At 39.5% G+C, this 21904-nt stretch overlaps 1 protein-coding gene across 2 annotated transcripts; it reads right to left on the bottom strand.

Annotated features, from left to right (window-relative positions):
- Nucleotides 1-1577: 1577 nt before the first annotated feature.
- On the bottom strand, nucleotides 1578-21904 carry arvcfa (ARVCF delta catenin family member a). 2 transcript variants are annotated; one of them, XM_063478515.1, is made up of 16 exons: nucleotides 21690-21904; nucleotides 15103-15279; nucleotides 13869-14485; nucleotides 12010-12488; nucleotides 11754-11937; nucleotides 11537-11654; nucleotides 9780-9945; nucleotides 8970-8987; nucleotides 8772-8843; nucleotides 7830-7957; nucleotides 6369-6519; nucleotides 6091-6283; nucleotides 5710-5821; nucleotides 5293-5380; nucleotides 4144-4223; nucleotides 1578-2497 (listed from the first exon to the last, which is right to left on the bottom strand). In XM_063478515.1, exons 1-16 carry the CDS (start codon nucleotides 21708-21710, stop codon nucleotides 2405-2407), a joined length of 2697 nt encoding a protein of 898 aa, XP_063334585.1. In that variant the 5' UTR covers nucleotides 21711-21904; the 3' UTR covers nucleotides 1578-2404. The 2 variants fall into 2 exon arrangements, with proteins under 2 accessions (XP_063334585.1, XP_063334586.1); XM_063478516.1 differs by lacking the exon at nucleotides 8772-8843.

Here is a 21904-nt window from a genome sequence, read left to right as displayed (position 1 = left end):
GTGCAACCTTGTTCCAGAGGTTTCTCTGTTAAAAGCCAACAGGTTGCAGTTGGGGACAAAGGGAAAACAGCTTTGCCCTTGTTGATCTGGTGGTTAGGTTCTGAGGGCAGGGCTGTGCTGACCAATGTGCTGTACATGTTTGGAGATCGCTAAAGCATGGGCTGCCCTCTCTCTCTGCACAAGGATCTTATGACATTTAGTGCACTGATATTCTCATTTACATGCAGTGAATTTAGGCAAAAAAAAGTTGTAAAAACAGAGTAGAATGTAAAATCAAATAATCTTCCGTGTGATTTGGGTGGTTTTCCATATTTTTTAACCACAAAGTGAATTTTACATATAGCACATAGGCTTTCATATAACTCATGCAACCCATATTTATACTTGATACTTTAACTTTCATCTCATAATCTCATAGATGTCTCATATTTATTTATTCAAGCTTTACCCCGTGGGTTGCGTGAAACATTTCAATTCGTCGTACATTCTGTACGTATTGCAGAATTAAGAGAAAAGTTGAATTTGACTTTGACTGCACTTGCAAAACGAATTAAAAACAAAATACACTGGAAATGACTTCAGTTTTTGTCTTTGAGAGTTTTTCTTAGCACTTCCTGCCTGATGTTGAGACTGATCTCAACATGACTGTGACCCACTAAATGCAGGTAATAGATTACAAATTGACTGATGTATTGACAGTTATTTTTATTGTGTCTTCCTACTGTTATTTTATCTGTGCTGTGATTTTGTTCTTTAAGTCCTTGTAAGGTGTCCTTAAGTGTGGTGAAAGGCACCTATATATTAAATCGATTATTGTTATTAATATTAAATAAAAAGTATTAGCATTTTATGGTTTGCAATCTTCACAAAATGTCTCAGTATCTCAATTTTTGATTCGCCCTCTTAAATAAGATTAAACATTTTTACAAGGGTGATGAAATCATAATCCTGTTTGTGCATGGTTTTATTTGATTTTTGTATCCACAGCGGGAGTAGTTTTGTGAATTAGCCGTGCTCCGGAACACATGTGAAAAAATTCAAAATACTGTTTGTATGTAGGCTGGTTTATGAGATATTATATATTACTTTCATCTGTTACCTGTCTAATACAGCTATTAATGGGCTTGTTTAAATAATCTTTGATGTCTTTGACACTATCTTTGAAACTATAGGCACTCTTTCTTTGCTTAAATTATTCTCCTAGCTTTCCTCAAGGAAAACCAAAGCCAAATATCATTCGCATCATATGTAATGATATCTTGAGGCAGCTTATAAGCGTCGCCTGGAGTGCTGCTGTGTTCAAAGTTCTGCAGAAAAGAGTGTCACAAAATTGCAAACTGAGTGCAAAGCAGACAATGAGCATTCAGTTTCGGCATGCTTGGTAAACAAATTAGTGTCATAGTGTGAATGCTTTCAGAAAGACAGCTTCAATAATCGCTGTTTAAGCATTCGGAAAAAAAATCTGTCTGACTAGTGGGAGGTGTTTAATCTAACAGGTGCACACTGATAAAACAGAACACGGCATAAACTTCAGTCTGGAAAATAAAAAGAAAAGCAGAAATGAGAAATTATGCACATAATTTATTTTCATTTTCATTCAACATCGCAATGCAAAAAGGATCACTGCAAAGCAGAGTTGTATTGAATGTAGGATCGCTTACTGGTCTTTGCTAATACACATAAATAACTTTTAATTAATAACATGAGTATTACAATAAACATTACAATATAAATGCCTAAATTTAGAATATTAACAGTCCTTTGTTACACATGTACAATCCCATTTTTCCTCTCGTGAAACAAATGGAATAGAGACACAGAGATTGGCAAATAGCCATACAGTCTACTCAGATTAATCGAGAAAAACAAAATTCCAAGTATATTTCGATGGTTAGGTCAGTGATAGCCTTAATCCTACATGTTTTAAACACTTAACAAAAATAGTTTGGAAATGAACTTAGATCAGAATCTATTTTAACCCCAAAACCTACTGATGTGAACAACATCAAATCCACATTATTTTAGAATTGAATAGCTTGAGAAACAAGAAGTATACTGTAGCTAAGGAGTAAAATACAAATTGCACATGTCATATTCTTTGGAGTTACGATTCACCGCAGTTTGCATATTTGGGCTATTTCATATATCATACTTAATCCCTCGTAAATTTCAGGAATCCAGTACACCTATAGCATCCCGAAAAGCCATAAAATCTATCAGCAAATAAACATGGATACATGTAGGCATTTGGCACATCTTATTATTATGTAAACAAAGGAAATCATTTTAAAGTGGATCTGTTTGTTTCTCTGTACAAGAATGTTCAGGTGGCACGAGTCCAGGTATCCTCAGTGGAAAATGTCTCTGCAGGATTTGACTGGTTTGATTGGCCGTGCTGTTACGTTTACACCCAGGAGTCCAGTGGTGGAGGTTTGTTATCCATGAGGCCCACAGCAGGCCTGCCAGCTCTGATGAAGTGCTTTCTTTCACTTATCGCCTAGGCCGATTTGCATGAGAAAAACAAGCCACAAGAAAGAAATCCTTCAAAACAAAATTCTGTAACCAAGTTTCAATCTGCTAATCCTACATGCTGTAGCAGTTACTCTGTTAAATTACAGTAAAATGGCAGATATATTTGTCAGTTTTCAGCTGCAACCGTTTTTTTTTTTTTTTTTCAGTGCACTGACTGCATAAAGCACCGTTCACACAAGTAGCCCAGCCCACAGCCCAGAAGGCTTCCAGGCATCACATGACAGAAAGTGCACACGAGAATGCAAATGTCCAGCGCTGAGATCTCAAACATTAGCACATCTTTAACCTGTCAGCTACCTAATAATAAAAAATAATGTGATATTGGAGTGTGCCAATGTGCAATTACTGCAGACATATTTTATATTGTCACGTGGTCAGCCTCCTGAATGGTCTATGCAAACGGCCGATTGAGCACAAACAGCATTTCAAGGAGTATGAATGTCCACGAAGCTGTGTGTTACATGTGAGAAAGGACAACTATATAAACTATCCTGATGAGATTCTTCCTAAAATGTCCAAAGTGCATTTGTGAAAGTTTCTTACTGTAAAAGAAAAATGACTGCACTGTGCTCTGTTGAATACAAGCTTTACTGTAAGGTGCTGTAAACTGGTTGGTTGTCATATATTATTCCTACTGTAATCTCCATAAACAGTTTATCACAATAAAATATAGACTGTGTACACCTGACTCAAGTAACCTGAATTTATTTTCGTGTCTTTTTTCAAACTATGATGATATATCCTTCTCTTTTTCGCTTTATTAAACATTTCATCAGCTACCCTGAAAATGAGAGCAGGGCAGTTTAATAACTGATTAGTAACTACAGGCCTCCCATAGTTCTCAATAAATGGAAAAACCGAACCTGCATCCAGAGCAAGGTTTTAATAATGCTTTTTTTTTAAAGCATCAGAAAAGCATTAAATGAAAGCATTAAAATGAGAAGAACTTAAACATTTAGGCTTTGTGCACTGTTATCCTGTAAATATGCACAGCCCAGTATCATTTAAAGCTCTTCTTCGCATGTTAGCTGCCTTTTGTTCTGTTCTCTGTCAGATAGATCACACTTCAATAATGTTGAGGTCGGGGCTCTGGGGTGGCCAATCCACGACTGATAGGGTGTCATTGTTGTTGTCTTTCTATGCACGTATGTGTTTTTACTGCATTGCCAGTGTGTTTGCTAGATGAAACCGAAATTTCAAATTCAGAGTTGAGACTCCATAACTTCTGTTTCCACTGGCTTTCAGGCAACATTTCTGTAGTTGGGGAATACTTCAGCCTTTTCTTCCTGTTTCCCTTCCTTGAGAAAAGCATCCTGACAGTTATCCTTCCATACAGACCATTTCTGATGAAGGGCCAAAAAAAACCTTGTGAAAATGGTCAGGTACAAGGACTGGACTACAAACGAGTGAGAAAGCAGCCAATGTCCAAAGAAAAACTATGAAGGCCCTTCGGAAAGCCCAGAGAACTATTGCTCAAGACCCTTGTGGCTCTTTGGAAGCAAAATATAATGAAATTAACAGGTCACTCAAGACTTCTGCACAATACTACATCTATTTAGCACCAGAAGGGTCCAAGCAAAGTCAGTGTTAAATGTTAAAAAGCCGGATTACCTGAAGAGTGTCTCTTTCCACAACAACGGGCGCCTTTCCATCTCCAATTCTATCATTTGGCTCCAAGCTTGAATAAACATCTGCAAGAGAAAAATCCTATTATATCGATAGTATCATTTCTTGAAACTGATACTGATCAGCTTCGTTTTGCATTTCCAGTGGCAGCTGTAGCGTTTAATCATTATGGTGCTGTGAGCATTACAATAACACCATCTATCCATTTTATTCCACTCCAGGGTCACTGAGGGGCTCGAGCCTCTCCCAGTAGTAACAAGGACAAGACTATTACACAAACACTAGAATTTAACCTCACCTTAGACATTTTGGGGGCCACTAAAGTGAAGATAATTGCACACTCAGACATGATGATGTGATAATAAGAGTTTATGAATAGCCTAAAAATCTATAACCATTAATCAGACACATTTTCAGTCAGTGTGTGGCAGTCTTAATCTAAAAAATCCCATCTTAAATGCATCAATCTTCACTCAACAGGATTTTTTTACTAATAAGCAATTAAGATAAACTATATTCATGTCAATTTCTATGCATGTTATTCATTTATTTAGTATCTGTTTAGGGGGGGCACATACAAGCTAAGAAAAGGTAAAAGGTGTGTAACTTTTACCTTACAAATTTGCTTTGTGCCATTTAAAACCAAAAAGCTCAGAGAAAAACAAGCAAATGCAATAATTCACTGAGAAGATTGCCCAAAAACCTCCACCCTTCACCAACCCCTAAAGGATGTTTAAGTGGTGTTTATGTTTTGCAAAACAGCCCTGAGAGAGAAGAGAGTAAACCTGTTTTAAGGGGAAGCTAGAGGTCGCTCTTGACGTGGGAAAGTGGGTGTCCTTCTGAAATCAAATGTGACTGGTGATGCATGAGCCTGTCCTGCCTCCAGGAGAGACTGTTCAGGCTAATAAGCCGAGTCTGTGCACTGATAACCTTGGCGGCACATCACTGGTTTGGGGCAGTGTTTAAGAAGAATGTAGTCCGGGACTGCGAATGTTTATGTCTTTGTCCGTGACATGAGAAGAACCTCAGTGTGTTTGACAGCTTTTTTGTTCCCAGAGCTAGAGGACACTTTTCTCATTTAGATGATGATTTAATAAAAATTCACTGAAGGAATGCACGCTGCAATTTTCTGACCTTGAGTTTTGTCCATGAGAGGCAAGGTGATGTCATCACTTCCTTGCTTTCCGCTCTTGGATTTTTTTGGCACTCCGGTAGTTGTGGGCTTTGAAAGACGACAAACGTAACATTACTGGATGACGGATGGTTTGCTTTTTGTGATGTTCTAATTTTATAAAGTGGCACGACACTGAAATCCTCTGCTAAGTGGCTTAAAGCTTACTATAAACACTGCTTTTCTGCATATAAATCAAGGCCAAAAATACACTCTCAACCTTTCTTTCTTTCCTTTTTTCCACACAGATCTTCTTGTTTCTTCCTTATAACTATTTGGCAGCATGCATTGCCATGTGTAAAAAGGTTTGAATGATCATGCTTGTGTTAAAATCAGTCTTTTCTTGAAGTTTTAAATTGGCACAAAATCAACACGGATACCTTAAAGTGGCTCTTGTTCCAGCCGGCTTTGTTCAGAGTGTTTCTCAAGTCCTTGTAGGCCCATATTGTCTGAAGCACATGGGAGGCTGCCTTTGTCTCCCGTGCTGATTGGCTGACAACGGATCATATTGGATATTGTATAAAAAAAGCAGAGGAAATCTCTAAGACAGTAACGTCTCAATGATTAAACTCTAAATGCACTGGAACATGGCGAGACGATGCACTGAGGCAGAAGTCTAAGAAGATATTACGGCCAATAAAACTACGATGATACTATCTTTTTTCTGTTTTAGCTATAAAAATGTTATTTGATCAGCCTTTTTTTATTATTTAAGCTTATATATTTAAAAATGTGTAGATGTATAAGATTTGGTTTTTAACCTTGACTTATTGATGGCCACCAGCTTCTGCACAGCATGACCCTGAATGAGCAGCCGCGCGTTCTCTGGGTTATCTGTGATGATCTCGTGAATAGTGTTCAGTATGGACACCACCGTATCCCCCTCGAGATTCTTCGCTGGATGCTGCTGCCCACACGGCAGATTACTGACGAGGTCCCTCAGAGCATAGTTCCCTGCAACCAGAGACAGACAACGATGAAAATGTTAGCTCGGCTATGCGAATAGAGCCAAACGTATACAGGCGTTAGAAACCTGTACCTATTAAATCTTTGTTTCTTCTGTCCATAGCCAGGTTGCGAAGAGCAATGGCCACAGCTCGCACAGCTTTGTCCACGTCTGAGCGCAGGAGCTCGACCAGAATAGGCAGACCTTTCTCTTTTCTCACTGTCGCCCGGATATAGCTGGACCACTTCAGATGGAAAAAAAGAAATGAAAAATAGCAGAGGGAAGACGTCGTGGTTTTTGGTTGTTTGTTTCTTAGCCCTCATAAAAATGAAGCAATATTTTCCAGTGAAATTCCACTGAAATATAAAAAAAAATAAATGTTTGTTTATTCAAATAATGACTGAATAAGGAAGATATGCTTGTTATAAACTGAATGGGTTTAACCAGATTTTTAAGTGTATAAATCTTGAAACTGTAAGGTAAAATACAGGAGGCTAGCTTTGGCTGCTCCCTTCACAAGGGGGTCACCACAGCGGGTAGCTCCACATACATGATTTGGCAAATTTTTTACACTGGATGCCCTTCCTGAAGGGATTTGCATCTCCTGCTGGGATCAACATGGTTAGGCGAATGTGCCAACCACTACACTATGGTAAAATCTAAAAATAAATACATAAATGAATAAGAAATCCAATTATGCACTTTTATCTGCTCTCTTTTGACATGATTAGCTGTAAAAAAAAAAAAAAAAAGTCATTTTATTTTTGGAGCGGCCTTCTTCTTAAATGGTAGTGACATTCATGGTGCACTATATGTTACAAAGCACATTAGTTAGAAGACCTATGGACCCACTTGGGGGGGGGACACAGTGGCAAAAGCTATTTTGGATGCTGATGACAAGGTCAGACTAGAGAGTAAGCTGCGTAATGATGTCGCCTGAAAAAACAAAACCAACCAGTCAAGAAAAGAAAGCTTCGCATATCCCCAAGGAAGGACTTGAAGAGGTTGTCTCTTTTGACTGTGCGCTGCAGTGATTGGAATAGAGGATAAATCGATCGCTCCAGTTTAATTCACTTACGGTATTTCTTTAGGATAGAACTTTATTTTAAGCATCTTCTTCTCTTCTCCTAATGTACGTGCATTTATTTAGTGATTTTGTAATCTTTCTGACCACTCAAAGCATTTCAGACAGCAAGTCACATTTGAAGCATTACAGTCACGCAGTACTTCATCTAACCCAGATCCACAGCACACAAATTAACCTAACATGCATGTCTTTGGAGCATGCACAATGGAGAGCAAACTCCACACAGAAAGGTTCCAGCTGGGATATGAACCAAGAGCTGTCTTGCTGTGAGGCAACAGTGCCAACCTCTTCAACACCCCTTTTTAAGGCTCTTCTTTAGCTATATTTTTTATAGCTTCTCTATAACAATAGAGAGTATCAATCAAAGCAAGTGTCACCTTAAAACTGCATTCATTTAAAGTTTAAACACTTCACAACAGCAACCCAGGTAGTTGTGCGTATAAGAGATAACTCTTCTATCTACTCACAGCCCAGTGTCCCGCAGCGAGGTTCTGCAGCGCTCCTGCAGCTGCCTCCAGGGTGTTGTGGTTGTGACTGCAGGTGAGAAGAGAGAGGTAAAGCCTCACCACCTCCGGCTGGTACAGCAGCTCCAACCCTTGAACACAAAGTCAGAGAAATATTACTCTAAAAAACAAAAAGAAGAAGAAGAAGTTCCCAAACCAGTTTGCAAATATATGTTTTTGTTCAAGACATTTGTCTATGTAGGTCAGTTCAGGTCAGCAGGTTGGTAGGTCAGAGGCTAAATATATATTGTTTAATGGAAGAGTGTGGTAGAAAATTACTACTCCAGCTGACTCCCTACTGCAGAGACTTTTTTTTCTGTACTAAGCCAGGGGAGCGGAGGCTGCTGGATGCCTGACAAGTATAATAAAGCTGACCCTGAACCATAACATGCTTGTCATTCTGATTTGCATTCACAGACTGCAGCGTGGGAGGCATAAGCTGTTCTCTGATCTCTTTTCTAATGACAGCCAGATCCACATATACAGTATTCAAGCATACGGTACAATAGTGATTTCTGTTCTTTTCTCTTTTTTTTATCTTATACAATACCACATAAAGACATGTGGGTCATCCAGTGTTTTGAGCAAATGCCAGATAAAACGTTCAGTCTTTGAGTTGATGGGCTATTTTGTTTTAGTAATGAAATTCTCCACAAGTGGCGCAGGTGCTGATGTGTGGCTTTGCATTTCAATGAATTCTCTTTGAGGCCATGCCAAAATCATGCTCACACAGCAAATAATGTAACGCAGAAAGCAGGTACTGATGACTGATAATAATGATAGACAGTGGAAGTCCTTCTTAATACAGTTACCTTTCAGCTATTTACAGTAAGCCTGATGCAAAGGTACTCTACATTTGTTGTATTTAAAGTGCAGTGTGAGGCTTATTACTGTATTATTGGATACCTTTCATTAGCTCTGTACATTTTGGCAAATCCAATGTACTGTATTTTCTGTCCATAAATCCATTTTTCCAACCTGCACATCACAGATACACACATGCACACAAACACCGGTTTTTAGACAGAGATAATGTCAACAAATTGATCGTGGTATCACAACATCACCGCTACGGACAGATTCTGGAGGAATAAGCAGACTGACCTTGATTGAACCACTCTTCTGATTAATGTGATTTGAAGGGAAAGAAGAAAGAACAATGTCAGAACAATGTAATTATGCCGCAAAAACGGACACATCAGCAGAAAACACATTGCTCCTCCGTGTAGCAAGACACTGAGCAACTCATCAGACTAATGTTTTGCTCACAGAGGTATTTGTCAGCTTTAGCATTGCTGAGAACCATAAAACTTTAAATCACTGTTAACTCAAACCCTAATGGTTCCCCATTAAGTTGTTTCCTTCTCCACAGATTGCTGCAGCCTATCAATTCTCAGCAACATGTCTAATTTTTATTTAGGTATATAATGTTAAAAATAATGGTCCAGCCTTCGCTGTCCTTATTGTTGCATCAGTGGCATGGTGCAAAAATTGCATAACTGATGTAACAAAGCATATCTAGGCGTTTTCCAATTTCTGAACCTTGCATTCCAGCCCAAAAGTAAAATCTATCATCAGCTCCTCCGTCTGCAGGAATATGAAATATTCAGACTCTGAGAGGCATAAAGGGATAATAAAGAAATGTGAGGCCTAACAGCAAAAAAGGCAAAACGAACGATCTGGTCAGAGATTACAGCTGTAAAGTGTAAACAAACAAAATGTATCCCGCTGAATATTAGTACAGAAAATGTTTGTCAAGCACTGAAAAGGGAGGAAGAAGAGAATAAACATTTTGATAGTAAACTGTCCATCCCTCATAAAATTACTGCGGATATGTTTTAGACATTTTCACCTTGTATACAGCATATAGAGTCCTAGTTTTGAGTCACACATGCTATGATGTATCTTACCAACCTTTGGGTCTTTTTCCTGAAAAACAGTCCGGTTCATTTTTCTTTGGATGCCCGATGGATCTCATGAGATGATTTCCGTGGGGCTCCTGAAATCGCTCCGCTCCTGGTATTTCTTTGTGAACGTGATAGGACAGGTTCCGAAGGATGCAGACGCAGTTCTCCACCGACTACGTGAAGAGCAGTGATGAAAGATTGCAGTTTAAAAAATGTATAGAAAAATAATTCTTTAAATACCACACCAGATACATTAGATTAGAGTCTCCTTATAAAAAGGAGAGTTTTGAGAAAATCTCAAGAGCTTTGAAGAACCTCATCCATACTTAGATTGCTTTGATGATGTTTAATAACCGTCTGAATCTGGTGCCGTTTCCAATATTAACTTAAATTTGAGACTAAAGCAACTTGACTTTCAGTGGATTTTCTATTTCAAGTACTTCATAGTTAAAGTACTTCAATAAATATACTCACAAACCATCCCTAAACTCTAAAAGACAGAACATTTTAAAAAATTAATAAAAACAGAACTTCCACTTAAGCAGTAAGAGAGACTAAACATGGGTTTAATTAGAAAGACAGACACTAATAAAGCATTTTTTACCCCTAAACAATGAGCTCAAGTAATAAGCCAATATGACCGGGGTTTAAAGATTTTGTGCTCCGGTCTCCCAATAGCAGGATCAGAGAAAAAAAAATCTGTGGCCCGGAGCAATACATCCCGATATACCCCATCCATCCTCTGTCCACTGACACTGAAACGAACAAACTGAGAGCAACACAAACAGTTTTCCCTAAGTGGAATTTCTACAAACTGTTGTTTAGAGCAGCACTTGAATCCCCCTTGTTAAGTTTTATGGGCATTACATAAAGAGCTGTATTTATACCCATGGTGTACTTGTTGTGCTGTGCAGGTTCAAAATAACTCAAAATACTTTACTAACTGTAATAGTCAAGTAGTAGATAAATATTTTATAAATGAACACTATAGATAGCTATGTTTATTCTACTGCTAAAAATCATGAAAAGTAGTTTTAAAAGCAAAAGGGCATAGAATTTAAAAGTCAAAATTATGCGGCTAAAACTGTACAGATTGGGAGAGCTGTGGAAAAAATAGTTCAATATTTAGTTAAATTTCTTGGGTACATGGCTGAGACATTTAGGTTCTGTGTCCAAATGGTGGAGTAAATGTGAAGTTTACCAAACTGGCCCAAGCACTGACAGGTCAGCTGGGTAAAATGAATTGTAACAATATTACAATATTAAAGACCATTTTAAATAAGTTTGGAGCATGACTGGTAGTGTTGAAGAGTTACTGAAGTTCATCTGTCGGGCACGTTTGTTGGGCATGTCCAGTACATCTTTTCATCCCAAGAGCGATACAAGCAATTAATCATTCCATCAAGTGACTCCCACAGACCTGTTTGGATTCACAATTATAAGTACCTCACTACTTTGTTAAAGGGTTGGTAAACAGTGGTTTATAAAAATGTATATGACTGTATAGTAGAGGTGTAAGTAGATATAAAGAGTTATTAAGGTTAAAAACTATATGGTGTATAAACATGCAGTCAGTGATAATGTCACAAATATGCAGCTACACTGTTGTATATTAGGAGTCACCAGCATCACCAGTTATGATGTCACAATTTTAAGCATGGTTACATTTCTCTGCAGCTTTGAGAAATAATTGTCATCATTAGAAGCTACATTTAGATTTTTATTTACTCTTAAACTTGAAATAAGAGTAGTGACTGCAGCGACCTTATTGTCTGTGTCCTTGTTGACAACAGCTGACTGAAGGGCATGAAGGAGCGCAGCCACCAACCCCTCACACTCTCTCAGTCTCTGTCGAGCCTCGGCCCCATCTGAGCTGACGTTCCTGCAGAAACAACTTTGTTTGCAAAGCTGCACAAACTCCATCACAAGTGAGCTTTTACCGGCTGTTTGTCATATGTTCCACAACGGCCGGCGGGGTTACCTCAGACATCCAGAGGTGTTCTTGAAGACTGTGGTCCACTCGGCGCTCTGCAGTTTCGAGGGGTCTGCTAAGTCTCTCTTCCAGCCTGAGTGTGGGATGATGATTTCATCAGTCAGTGTTTGAAGTCCGTGGTTGATTACCATCATCTTTAGTGGCTCATGTGATGAGAGGTTCCACAGGGTGCCTGCAGTGATAGAATGCAATTATGAATAAAGAATAAAGTTGAAGAAGTAGCTTTAAAAAAAATCAGCGATACCTGTCACTAACTCTTTGACCTCCATGCTGCTGGTCTTCCTCAGCAGCCTAACTAAAGCTTGGATTCCATCACAGTTCTTGATGGCCATCTTATTATTGTGGTCTTTCCCGAAAGATATGTTGCGCAGTGCACCGCAGGCCTTGCGGTGGACTTCTGCCTTAGGATGGTCTAATAGTCCCACCAGAATTGGCACTCCATTCAGGTGGCGGACCTCTTGCTTGATTCGGTCATTCTCATAACACAGGTGCTGCAGATAGGCTGCTGCGTTGGACTTGACCGGGTCCATTGGGTGGCTGAGCATGGAGATCACCTCATGCAGGTTGGGATCTCTCCAACGCGGGTCTCTTCGGATACTGTCCAGGCTGACCATGCTGCTTCGTTTGTGGGGTAACTGCAGGGTCTGCGCTCGACACATGGCCTGGAAGAAAGGATTCAGGTTCCCCTCCAGCTGTGCCATGAAGGCGTCGTCGTAGCCACTTCTATAGAGACAGATATACACACACACACATTCATGTGTGGATCAGGATTGATAACAATACATCTCATATATCAAGTCATCTGGAACATGTGTTTACTTCCTTGCTAAAAGTGGAGATTATTAATAAGCGTTTTTTTTAGCTAGTACCAGTACCAAAATTAGCCAGTAGCCGCTTACCTCTTCCTTTGTAGCTTAATAAACAATGTGCCTAAATTTGCTTGTGCATTTTGGTTGTGTAGTGGCCACAAATTTAAAACTTTAGCATTTTTTTTCACCTTTGAACAAAAGCCAGGTTATCTCTTTGCTCCTGCATACAGAATTTATGCTTAGCTATGCTAACAATCACATAGCTTCATACTCATAGTACTGTATGTGAGGTGGTATCTTTCGTCTGCATATTCTCAACAAGAAAGTGAATCATTTCCCAAAAACTATCGTATTGTTTCTTTAAAATTCAACAGGCTTAATTAAGCAGATTCACATTACAATCACTGTGTCTAATAGATTGAGCTTCAGTAAATTTACAGGTGTTGTATCTTTGGTAAACAGTTCTGTCTGTCTGCGCGAGCGAAGGAAAAGCTTCTGGCAGCCAATAACAGGTGAAACCTCCTTATTTATCAACTTTGCAGCAGGCTGCCATCCCCGATTGATACCAGCTGCTACTTAACTGCTGTCCATCTGTCTTTCTATTATCCAGGCTGACTCGAGACTGGAGCAAAGACAGAATCTGGATGTTTGTGCAGGTAAATAATTTAGTATATAGTATTATCATGGTGGGTCCTGTGAGATTGGAATTTGGCAACCTGTTGGAATTGATAAAAGATTAGATGTACATATTTAAAATGTTAGGTTGTGAGATTTATAATATTTTTTTCGGAAATTGTCAGGAATTTTTCTAGAAAACGTGTCAATAACCTTTTGCTTTAATCATGCTAGAAAAACTAATCTGTTGTAGTGTGGATATATGCTTGCTATGAATGTCAAAGGTCAACTGGCTTTTCAGATTAGCTTCAGTTTGTAGAGGCCATTTGTAAAAGGTGAACTCATTACCAGAGACCTTCCTGATATTTCAATAAACCAAACTGCTCCTTTGCCTCCGACTAGCCCCTCCTCAAAACACACACATGAATTACCCTAAATAAACTCACTCCACACCAAACCCGCTCAACTGCTTCACTTAAGAATGTCCTGTTAAATCTTCACCTCTATAGTGTAGAGACTGACTGACAAACCAACACGAATATATTACAAATTACAAATTCTCCCCTCAAATTATCTACATAAGGACTGATCTGTATTTGTCCCCATCTGTAGGCCACAATGAAAAAATAGAAACACACTGTGGGATCCATAACATGTCATCTAATGTATCATTACCTACCTGGTTCTCGAGGGCTCCCTGAGAAGCTCCATGGTGGTGATTGGCCTAAACTGGTGGATTCCCCCCAGTGTTGGGTAATTTAGAGGTGGGTGGTTGGTCTTCATATCCACAGGGTTTTCTCCCCGTTCACTGTGGCCGTCCTGTTCTGGCTGGCTGCTCAGGCCTGCAGAGGCGTAGCTGTCTCTGAGGAAGGGTAAGGTGTAGTGAGCCCCTGACTGGAAGTTTTTGGCGGACCAGTAGCCATGGAGGTTAATTCGGGACAGGCTTCCATATCCTGCACATAAGTCACCCCCGATACCTCTGTAGGCATCAGGTAGGGCGTACACTGCGCTCTGACTGTCTGGGTTAGCTGACTGAGGCTCAGAAGGCTGCACTATCAGCTGGGGTTGTGGGGGTGCCATGGTAGTGCTGATGGTTGTTGTGGTTGGTGTAACAGCCTCAGAGGGCTGAGTGCTTGTTTCAGGAGTAGGTTGTTCAGTGGTAGCGTCATCTCGAACCACTGATGGTGATGTGAGATCGGGTGAGACTGATGTCTGCAGGTTCTCCTGCTGTATCTCTGTAGATTCTTGGGTCTCACTCGTGGCCTTTTCACCCTCTTGTTCCACAGCCTTGGACTCCTACAAAGATAGACGCAGCTGTTATTCCAGTCTTATCAGAATCTGTGTTAGTCTTCCCACTTTTCTTTCTTTCCTTTTAATCCCAGAAAATTGGTGTTTACAGTGACATCGGGAGGTATTTGGTCTGGATGTACTACAGTTGCACAAAATTGTTTCTGTTACCTGCAGTGTGTTAATCATTTTGTTTTTAACTCTACAGCATATCCCATTTCTTATAGTGATGATCAATCATCATCTTTTTAGCACATCCCTGGCTTAGTGAGCCTACAGTAAATAATGACTTCTTTGTTTCTGCCAAAGGATAATGAATTCCCCTTAGTTGAAAATGAGTTTAGATTGGAATCCAGCAAAAGAAGTTGAGGCCCAGCCACTGTTTAGAAGCAGAGTCAATTGCTGGAAATTTAATTGTCTGGTGTAGTAAATTGATTTTTACTTTAACTCTTGGATTGCAGAGTGTACGATAACTTATTGTCAAATTAAACTAACCATATTCAATTCTATGACCAATGATTAATACACCTTTTAAGTCTGTTGACTTGCCAATCAATCAAAATCTACATTAACAAGGTGCATTAAGTTACCAGGTGGTGGCAAAATGTGACCGTAAAGTCATTAACCTCAGTGTCTGTCTGCTGTGGGGTGTCGGTTTCTGTGGAGCTTTCATTGGTCGAGGTCATCACAGAGGCAATGGAAGTGGGCGTGTCCAGTTCGTCACTGACTGATGGGTTATCCAGAGCTCCTTCTTTGGCTTCCTGAGACAAAGACAGTGGAGGAGGCCCCTCTGCACTCTGCTCCTAAATAATAAAAAAAAGAACCACGTAAAGCTTTGTCAGTGATCACATTAATGGTGTGTATTGTGTACAACCCGACCCGATCAATTAGTCAGCGTTACTAGGAAATGCATTGACTAATATGAAAAATGGGGAAAAAATACATAACATTATTCAGAAAAAGTAATTTAGAATAGGTTTTGTGAAATAGTTTGTCCAGCAGCACATGCAGCAGTGTATCAACACAGCTGAGCAGATGATGGTGGGGAGCCAAGCAGCGGCTGTTTTATGAAATGTTAAACAATTGCCCCATCATTTTGCTTTGTCACTATACTAACTATAGCGTATTCTGTCTTTATATATAGTTGTGGTCAGAAGCTTAAATACACTCATCATGGACAAATGTCATGCTAAAAAAACAAGAATTAAGTGCAGAAGTTTCTGTGGAATCCATAAAGGTTAAAATCATACATACTGGCTCAAATCGTCCTTAATAAGTTGCACTTCAACCAGATGCTTTTGGTAGCTAACGACAAGCTTCTGGGATCATTCTAGGTGGATATTTGACCACTCTTCTTGGCAGAATTGTGTTAGAATTTATTTAAATTGTTTGGTCCAGCTTTCAAGCGTAGTCCATACATTTTTGTAGTTTTAAGTTAGGGTTTGAGTTTGTAATTCTTGGTCCTTTTTTAAGAATTTCCATATTTATGATTTGCTATGTTCTTGTAATGTTGTTTTGGATTATGTGCTGGAGTTTATAGTTTGTTTGTCTTTTTGGAAGGTTATATTTTGGTTCTTGAGTTCTAATTATCATGTCTTTCCTATGTCTTTTTGTCAGCTCTCCATCTTTAATCGCTTGGTGTTTAGTACTTACTATGGTTGGGTCCCTGGGCCTAGGACCCAGTGTTTTCAATGTTGTCTTGTTTGTGCATTCCCTGGCTTATCTTTATATTGCTGTACCACCTGATTCTGTTCACCTGTGTCTTCTTTTTCCCATCTGTGTCTTCTCTCCCTAATTACCTTGTGTGTGTATGTAAGCCCTCAGTTTTCCTTAGTTCCTTGTCGTGTCATACTGTTGTGTTTCCTCCATATCATTATTCCAATATCTGGACTCTAGCCATGTGAATTTCCTGCCTCAGGCCCAATAAAAGCCCCACTTTATTTTAGTTAAGTCCTCGAAGTCTGCTTTCTCCACCTTCACACTCCTTATGACAGGTTGAGGTCAAGACTTTGACAAGGCTATTCCAGAGCTTTATGCTAACCTGCTCTATCTATTCCAAAACCTGTTTTTTGGGAGGATCATTTCCAGCTGGAACACCAAACTAAAGTGCTTTTAGCTATCTAGCTGTTGGTTTAAGGTGAAGTTGAAGAATTTGGAGATAGTCCTAGCCTTCACCACTGGGAGCAAAACTGTCCAACAGTATAAGGCTCTCACCACCATGCTTGTCAGCTAGTACTGTGTTTTTAGGTTTGAAAGCTTCATCTGTACTCCTCCAAATATATGTCTTGTCAAATAGCTCATCCATTGTCTGTTGACCATAAAACTTCACTTGAGCCTTGGCTATTCCTGAACATCTAACAAATTTCCTCTCATCTGAGGGTGACATTTTGGGTCTTCTTCCAGACCTTGGGAAAGTGGTGACACATCCAAATGTTTTAAGTACAATTGTCTGAACTAACGATCTTGGAATATGCAGTTTTTTAGAAATGGCTCCTTCCTAACTTGCATAAATCTCCAATTTTCCATCTTAGATCTTCACTGAGTTCCTTGGGATTTCTCATTGTTCTGATTATTGGTCAGTCCAGTGAGAGCTATCAAACAAATCATTTTTATGCTGGCAAAGAGAAATTCACTCATGAAAATCATGATCACTAATGAGAATTTAATAAGCCCTGGCCTTGTCCATTTTTAAAGACTTGTGCACTTGAGCACCCTATTCTTGTATTTTAAAGTGATTAAAGATATATGCTGTCATTCCACCCTGGAAAAGGAACAGCTTAAAGAAATCATTTAACACCCCAAATTATCATGACATTCATGCCCATGATGACAGTGTGTAGACGTCTGACCAAAATATAACATAAGAATATATAGGATATATTTACATATACATATTTGATAGTATATAATGAAATCCAACTGCCTAAAATTGAGAAATATATTGCTGGCCATGCTCTAATGTGCATAATTCTTACAATGCATTAAAAAGGACATTGCAATTTAGTAAACAACATTATGATAGCATACTGTGTCATTAAAGCAATTGCACATAATAAGGAAGCTGCACTTAATGTTGGGTTGTGAGCAGAGTCAGTGCTGAGAGCTCATCTCTTTTCAATTATCATGTAATTTATGTAATTCAAAACACAAACTGTGAATTCCTGATGAAAAATATACTCACTTTTTAAATTAAACTAATAAAGGAAAAAAAAAAAACACAACAATCTCTCTGTGTATGAGCTGTTTTGTGAACTGTAATCTAATTGGGCAAAATGTCCACTGGGAAAACAATGACTCAAGCTGGTTCAGGGCAGTTCTGTCCATGATCATGCCTATCATGCACAAAAAAAGAGAGAGAGAGAAAGTAAAAGAAACGTAGCAACATAATAAGGAACCCTAAAAGGAAGCCTTATATGCATACTAGAGTGCACAATACAGAATCAGTTGGCTTGTTTCTGCCATCTTGTAATCTAATCAAAAATATCTAGAATCCCTGGATATATGCATAATTGCTTTCTTACTTATGTGCACTGGAGTGTGCTTCCATTTGTTTTAGCTGTAATAGGCAATTCCTGAACTTTCACACTCAATTCCCGTTAAAATTGAGAAACTACTCCCCTTATTTAAACTGATAAAGTTATCAGCCAACTTTCTCAGCACTTGTGAAAACTTAAAACGTTATGACTTTAGGGAGCGAAATTATCTTTCTATATTAAAAAAATATATATTTGACAGTCATTTTACAAGGAAGCTTTCAAAGACTAAGCAAAGATAGAGTGCTGTGAAAAAGTATTTGCCCTCAGTTTTTGCCCTTGATTTCTTAGTTTTTCGCATACTAGTCACACTCAAATGTTTCAGATCATCAGACTATTTTTACTATTAGACAAAGGTAACCTGGGGAAACACAATCTAAAGAAACCCAAGAGCCGCTAGGAAACAAAGTCGTGACATCTATCAGTCTAGAAAGCATTGCAAAGCCATTTCTAAGGCTTTGGGACTTCCCGAACCACCTAATCAAAGCCGTAATCAAAAAAATGGAGAAAACTTGAAACAGTGATGAGCTTTTCTAGGAGTGGCCAGCCTACCAAAATGACTCCAGGACAGCTCATCCAGGAGGTCACAGAAGAACCCAGAATAACATCTAGGCCTCACTCACATCGGCTAAGTTCAGAGTTAATCATTCAGCAATAAGAAAGAGACTGGGGAAAAGTGGGATCCATGGAAGAGTTTCAAGGAGAAACCACTGCTGACCAAAAAGATCACAAAGGTTCGTCCCAAATTTTCCAAAAAACATTTTGATGATCCCCAAGACTGATTTGAAAATATTAAAAATAATATACATGTGTGATGATCTAGGGCTGTGTTGGTGCTTCAGGATCTGGATAATATGCTATAATTGATGGACCCATAAATTTTTCTCTCTACCAGGAAATCCTGAAGGAGAATCACCAGCCATCAGTTCAAGCGCTTACTAAAGTTATTTTAGTCTAATGTTAATTAGACTAAATGCATTCTTAACTATTTTTTCTATGATATTCTGAATCTTGTAAGTGTGACAAATATGCAGTAAATAAATAAATCAGAAAATGAGGAAGGGGGCAAATGCTTTTTTACAGCACTGTATATTTATTACTTGACATATATTGCCCCATCTTCGGTGCTTGCAAACTGAAGTGGATGGGATAATGCTGAGTTCCTCAGAATTAAGTATGCATCAGATCAGCTCCACTGGCTGAAACATCATGCAGGTAATACTGGTTCCTCTGTGTTGTTAAAAACTGTATCTACCTTATTCGCAATGTGTTAAGTAAGAATTTCTTGAAATGGCCCATTAGCGAAACTCTGAGCAGAGCGACACTGTAATGGCACTGTACGAGTCTCAGACAGTTAATTACTTAAAACAAATCGGTGAAATGTGGTTTAGCATCTCTGAGCCCTGAGCTGTGCTACTGCTCTGGTACAAAATGTGGATATTTCCATAATTTAATCTTGTTTATTTCAGGCAGAAGTTAAATTTCCCCTCCAATTTAACAAAACTGGTTTCATTAAGCAGAGTGGATTAATTATTGAACATCTTGGTCTGAGAAATAACTGGAGGAACTTTTTGACTGTAAACACATTTTCAGCTGACTTTAAACTTCACATTTATTTCAGTATGTGTCTGCAGAAATTTGATTAACGGCTCTGCTCATTGTAATAAATGGCTAATGTACATCCTTGAGTCTTCAAGACCCTCTGAGTGAAGAGTTAAAATTATACAGGCAATAATGAAAGCACCCAATCAAAACAGTAGAGTACAATTAAAATCTTTTATAATGAAGAAAATCATTCAACTGCATCATCAGTGAACCATCCTCAACAAGTCCTCTAACTAATCTAAATCAATTTTCCCCGTGATCACTCAATGGCACATGCACAATATACTGAGATAAAACAAAATAAACTGTTAAATCTCCCCAAGCTTTCCTCTTTCTGAGGCTGCGGCATTAAACTGAACAAGAGGCGAGAACTAAAATCCACTGCATTAAATCAGGCTGCAGTGAGCAGCTAACTGAATGTGTGGAGAGAGCGAAAGAGAGCCTGATTCGCTTTCAGACACCTCACCAAACACAAGAGCCCCTCATATCCATGTGCAAAATGTGTCAGTGGGGAGTGGAGATGAAAGGGTCACCCAGGAGAAACTGGCAGCGGGGGGATGATCCTAGCCTGAACACCTCTGGGGGAGGCTGATTGGATATTGTTAGGCAGCATTAAATGAAGGCCTGGCCAAAAGACAGAAGGGGTACTACTGTCCTCTACAGAAGGCTTGATTAAGGATTTGCAGGATGTTAATAGGCTGGACAGTGGCCTGTGTGCTGTCTCTGTCTGATTCAAGCTCCAGGGAAGGCCAGGCCCCTGTGAGTCAAAGCTCATTTAAATAACTCACTGCACCATCACTAAGTATGCTCGCAGAGCCAAATAGGTCAAGATGATGATTCTGAATCCAACTGAGATTTAAAGGGGGGAAAAACGAGGTATAGTATATAGATGTTAGGTGCAGTGGTGCAGGGACAGAATGACATGATTAGAATCTTGTTCCCATCAACTCTCAGAATCGAGGCCAGCAGCAGCAGCACTCAGGGTTTTATTTTGGGAGAAAGAGGCTGATCTAATGCTGACTAAGTTCAGATTTTGGTGACCAGCTCAAGGGCATGACAGACACAAGCCATGATTCAATCTGGTCTCAGGTCTATTTTAAAAAAAAGAACAACGGGCATTCTTGATTGCATTTACATGTGAGGGTCAAAGTCATTTAGGAGTGATCAAACTGGGGTATAAATTTGCTTAAACAGACAGCTTGTCTTTATCCGAACGGAGGATTGAAACAGTAATGCTGCCACGGGATAATAAAACATGACATCAGCCTGCTGATGTCAGAAGACATTAGTCACAACTTTGTCACAACTCATCTGCCCTCTACTATCTGTTGAATCAGTGATGCTTAAGCGCAAATGTGCAGAATAGTGAGTTAAAATTGCACTGAAATGGCAGACGCTTTAATAAACTCCTCTTATTTGTGGCTAGTTTCCTGCAGAAGGGCCATTATGCAATGCATCATGTTTAAGCTTGATGTAGCCACGCTTCTCTCTTTGAAAGAAATACTGATTCAAAATGACAATCCAGAGTGAAAAAAATGGGGAGAGGAAATTCTTCCTCAACATTTCCATCAGGAGCCAGATTTCACTCCTGATTACAGGCTGATCCTCAAATAGTTAAATGCTGCATGGTCAGATTTAATGTCTCACTGATACAGTACATCATGGCAATGCACTTACCAGAGTGTGTGCAGCATCCCCCCCCCCCCGCCACCCCCCACACCCCTCAAGAGGAACAACCTTTCCTCTTAATGCAATCAGATATGATCCCCCTCATGATATTGCCTACAACAAAAAAAAAAGCATGCATGTTCACACGAGCACACTCACAAACATGCGCACACTTGATGAAGACCTTAGCGTCATGTCCCCATGCACGCAAGGAGACCGCACCGACCAGCAGCGAGAGGTAAGGAGGTGAAGCTACTGATGCCTGTTTCATTCATCATGACAGAGGCAGAATGCAAAGCTGTGGATTGCTACAGTTTTCTCTCTGCAGGAAGAAAAAAAACTGATGGGCAAAAAAAAAAAGAGGGAGGGTACAGAGCAAATAGAGCCATTCCACCACACACACTTACCTCTTTCACTTCAGCAGGCATTGCCAAACCTTTTCTGCTTCCCCACAAATGATGAACAAGATGCGTCCCCCAGTGAGACTTGTGTTTCTCTGCCTCTGCTGAATATTGCCTTGACTCTCTTTCAGCATCTGAGGCAGTTCAAACATGAGCAGCCATCCTTCCTCCCTGCTTGCACTAACACACGTCCGCGCTCTCTCTCTCTCTCTCTCCCTCTC

This window comes from Pelmatolapia mariae, linkage group LG7, assembly GCF_036321145.2.
Source record: "Pelmatolapia mariae isolate MD_Pm_ZW linkage group LG7, Pm_UMD_F_2, whole genome shotgun sequence".
Taxonomy (NCBI): domain Eukaryota; kingdom Metazoa; phylum Chordata; class Actinopteri; order Cichliformes; family Cichlidae; genus Pelmatolapia; species Pelmatolapia mariae.
Note: the sequence above shows the minus strand (reverse complement) of the source record. Positions and strands in the feature narration are given on the sequence as shown.

What these genes read in the sequence shown, in the direction of transcription:
- arvcfa (XM_063478515.1), bottom strand. Translation starts at nt 21,710, where the DNA reads ATGCCTGCTGAAGTGAAAGAG. An exon ending in GTGGCCATCAATAAGTCAAG is followed by an intron (nt 5,822 to 6,090) that starts GTTAAAAACCAA and finishes ATCCGTTGTCAG; the next exon opens with CCAATCAGCACGGGAGACAA. An exon ending in GGAACAAGAGCCACTTTAAG is followed by an intron (nt 5,381 to 5,709) that starts GTATCCGTGTTG and finishes CGTCTTTCAAAG; the next exon opens with CCCACAACTACCGGAGTGCC.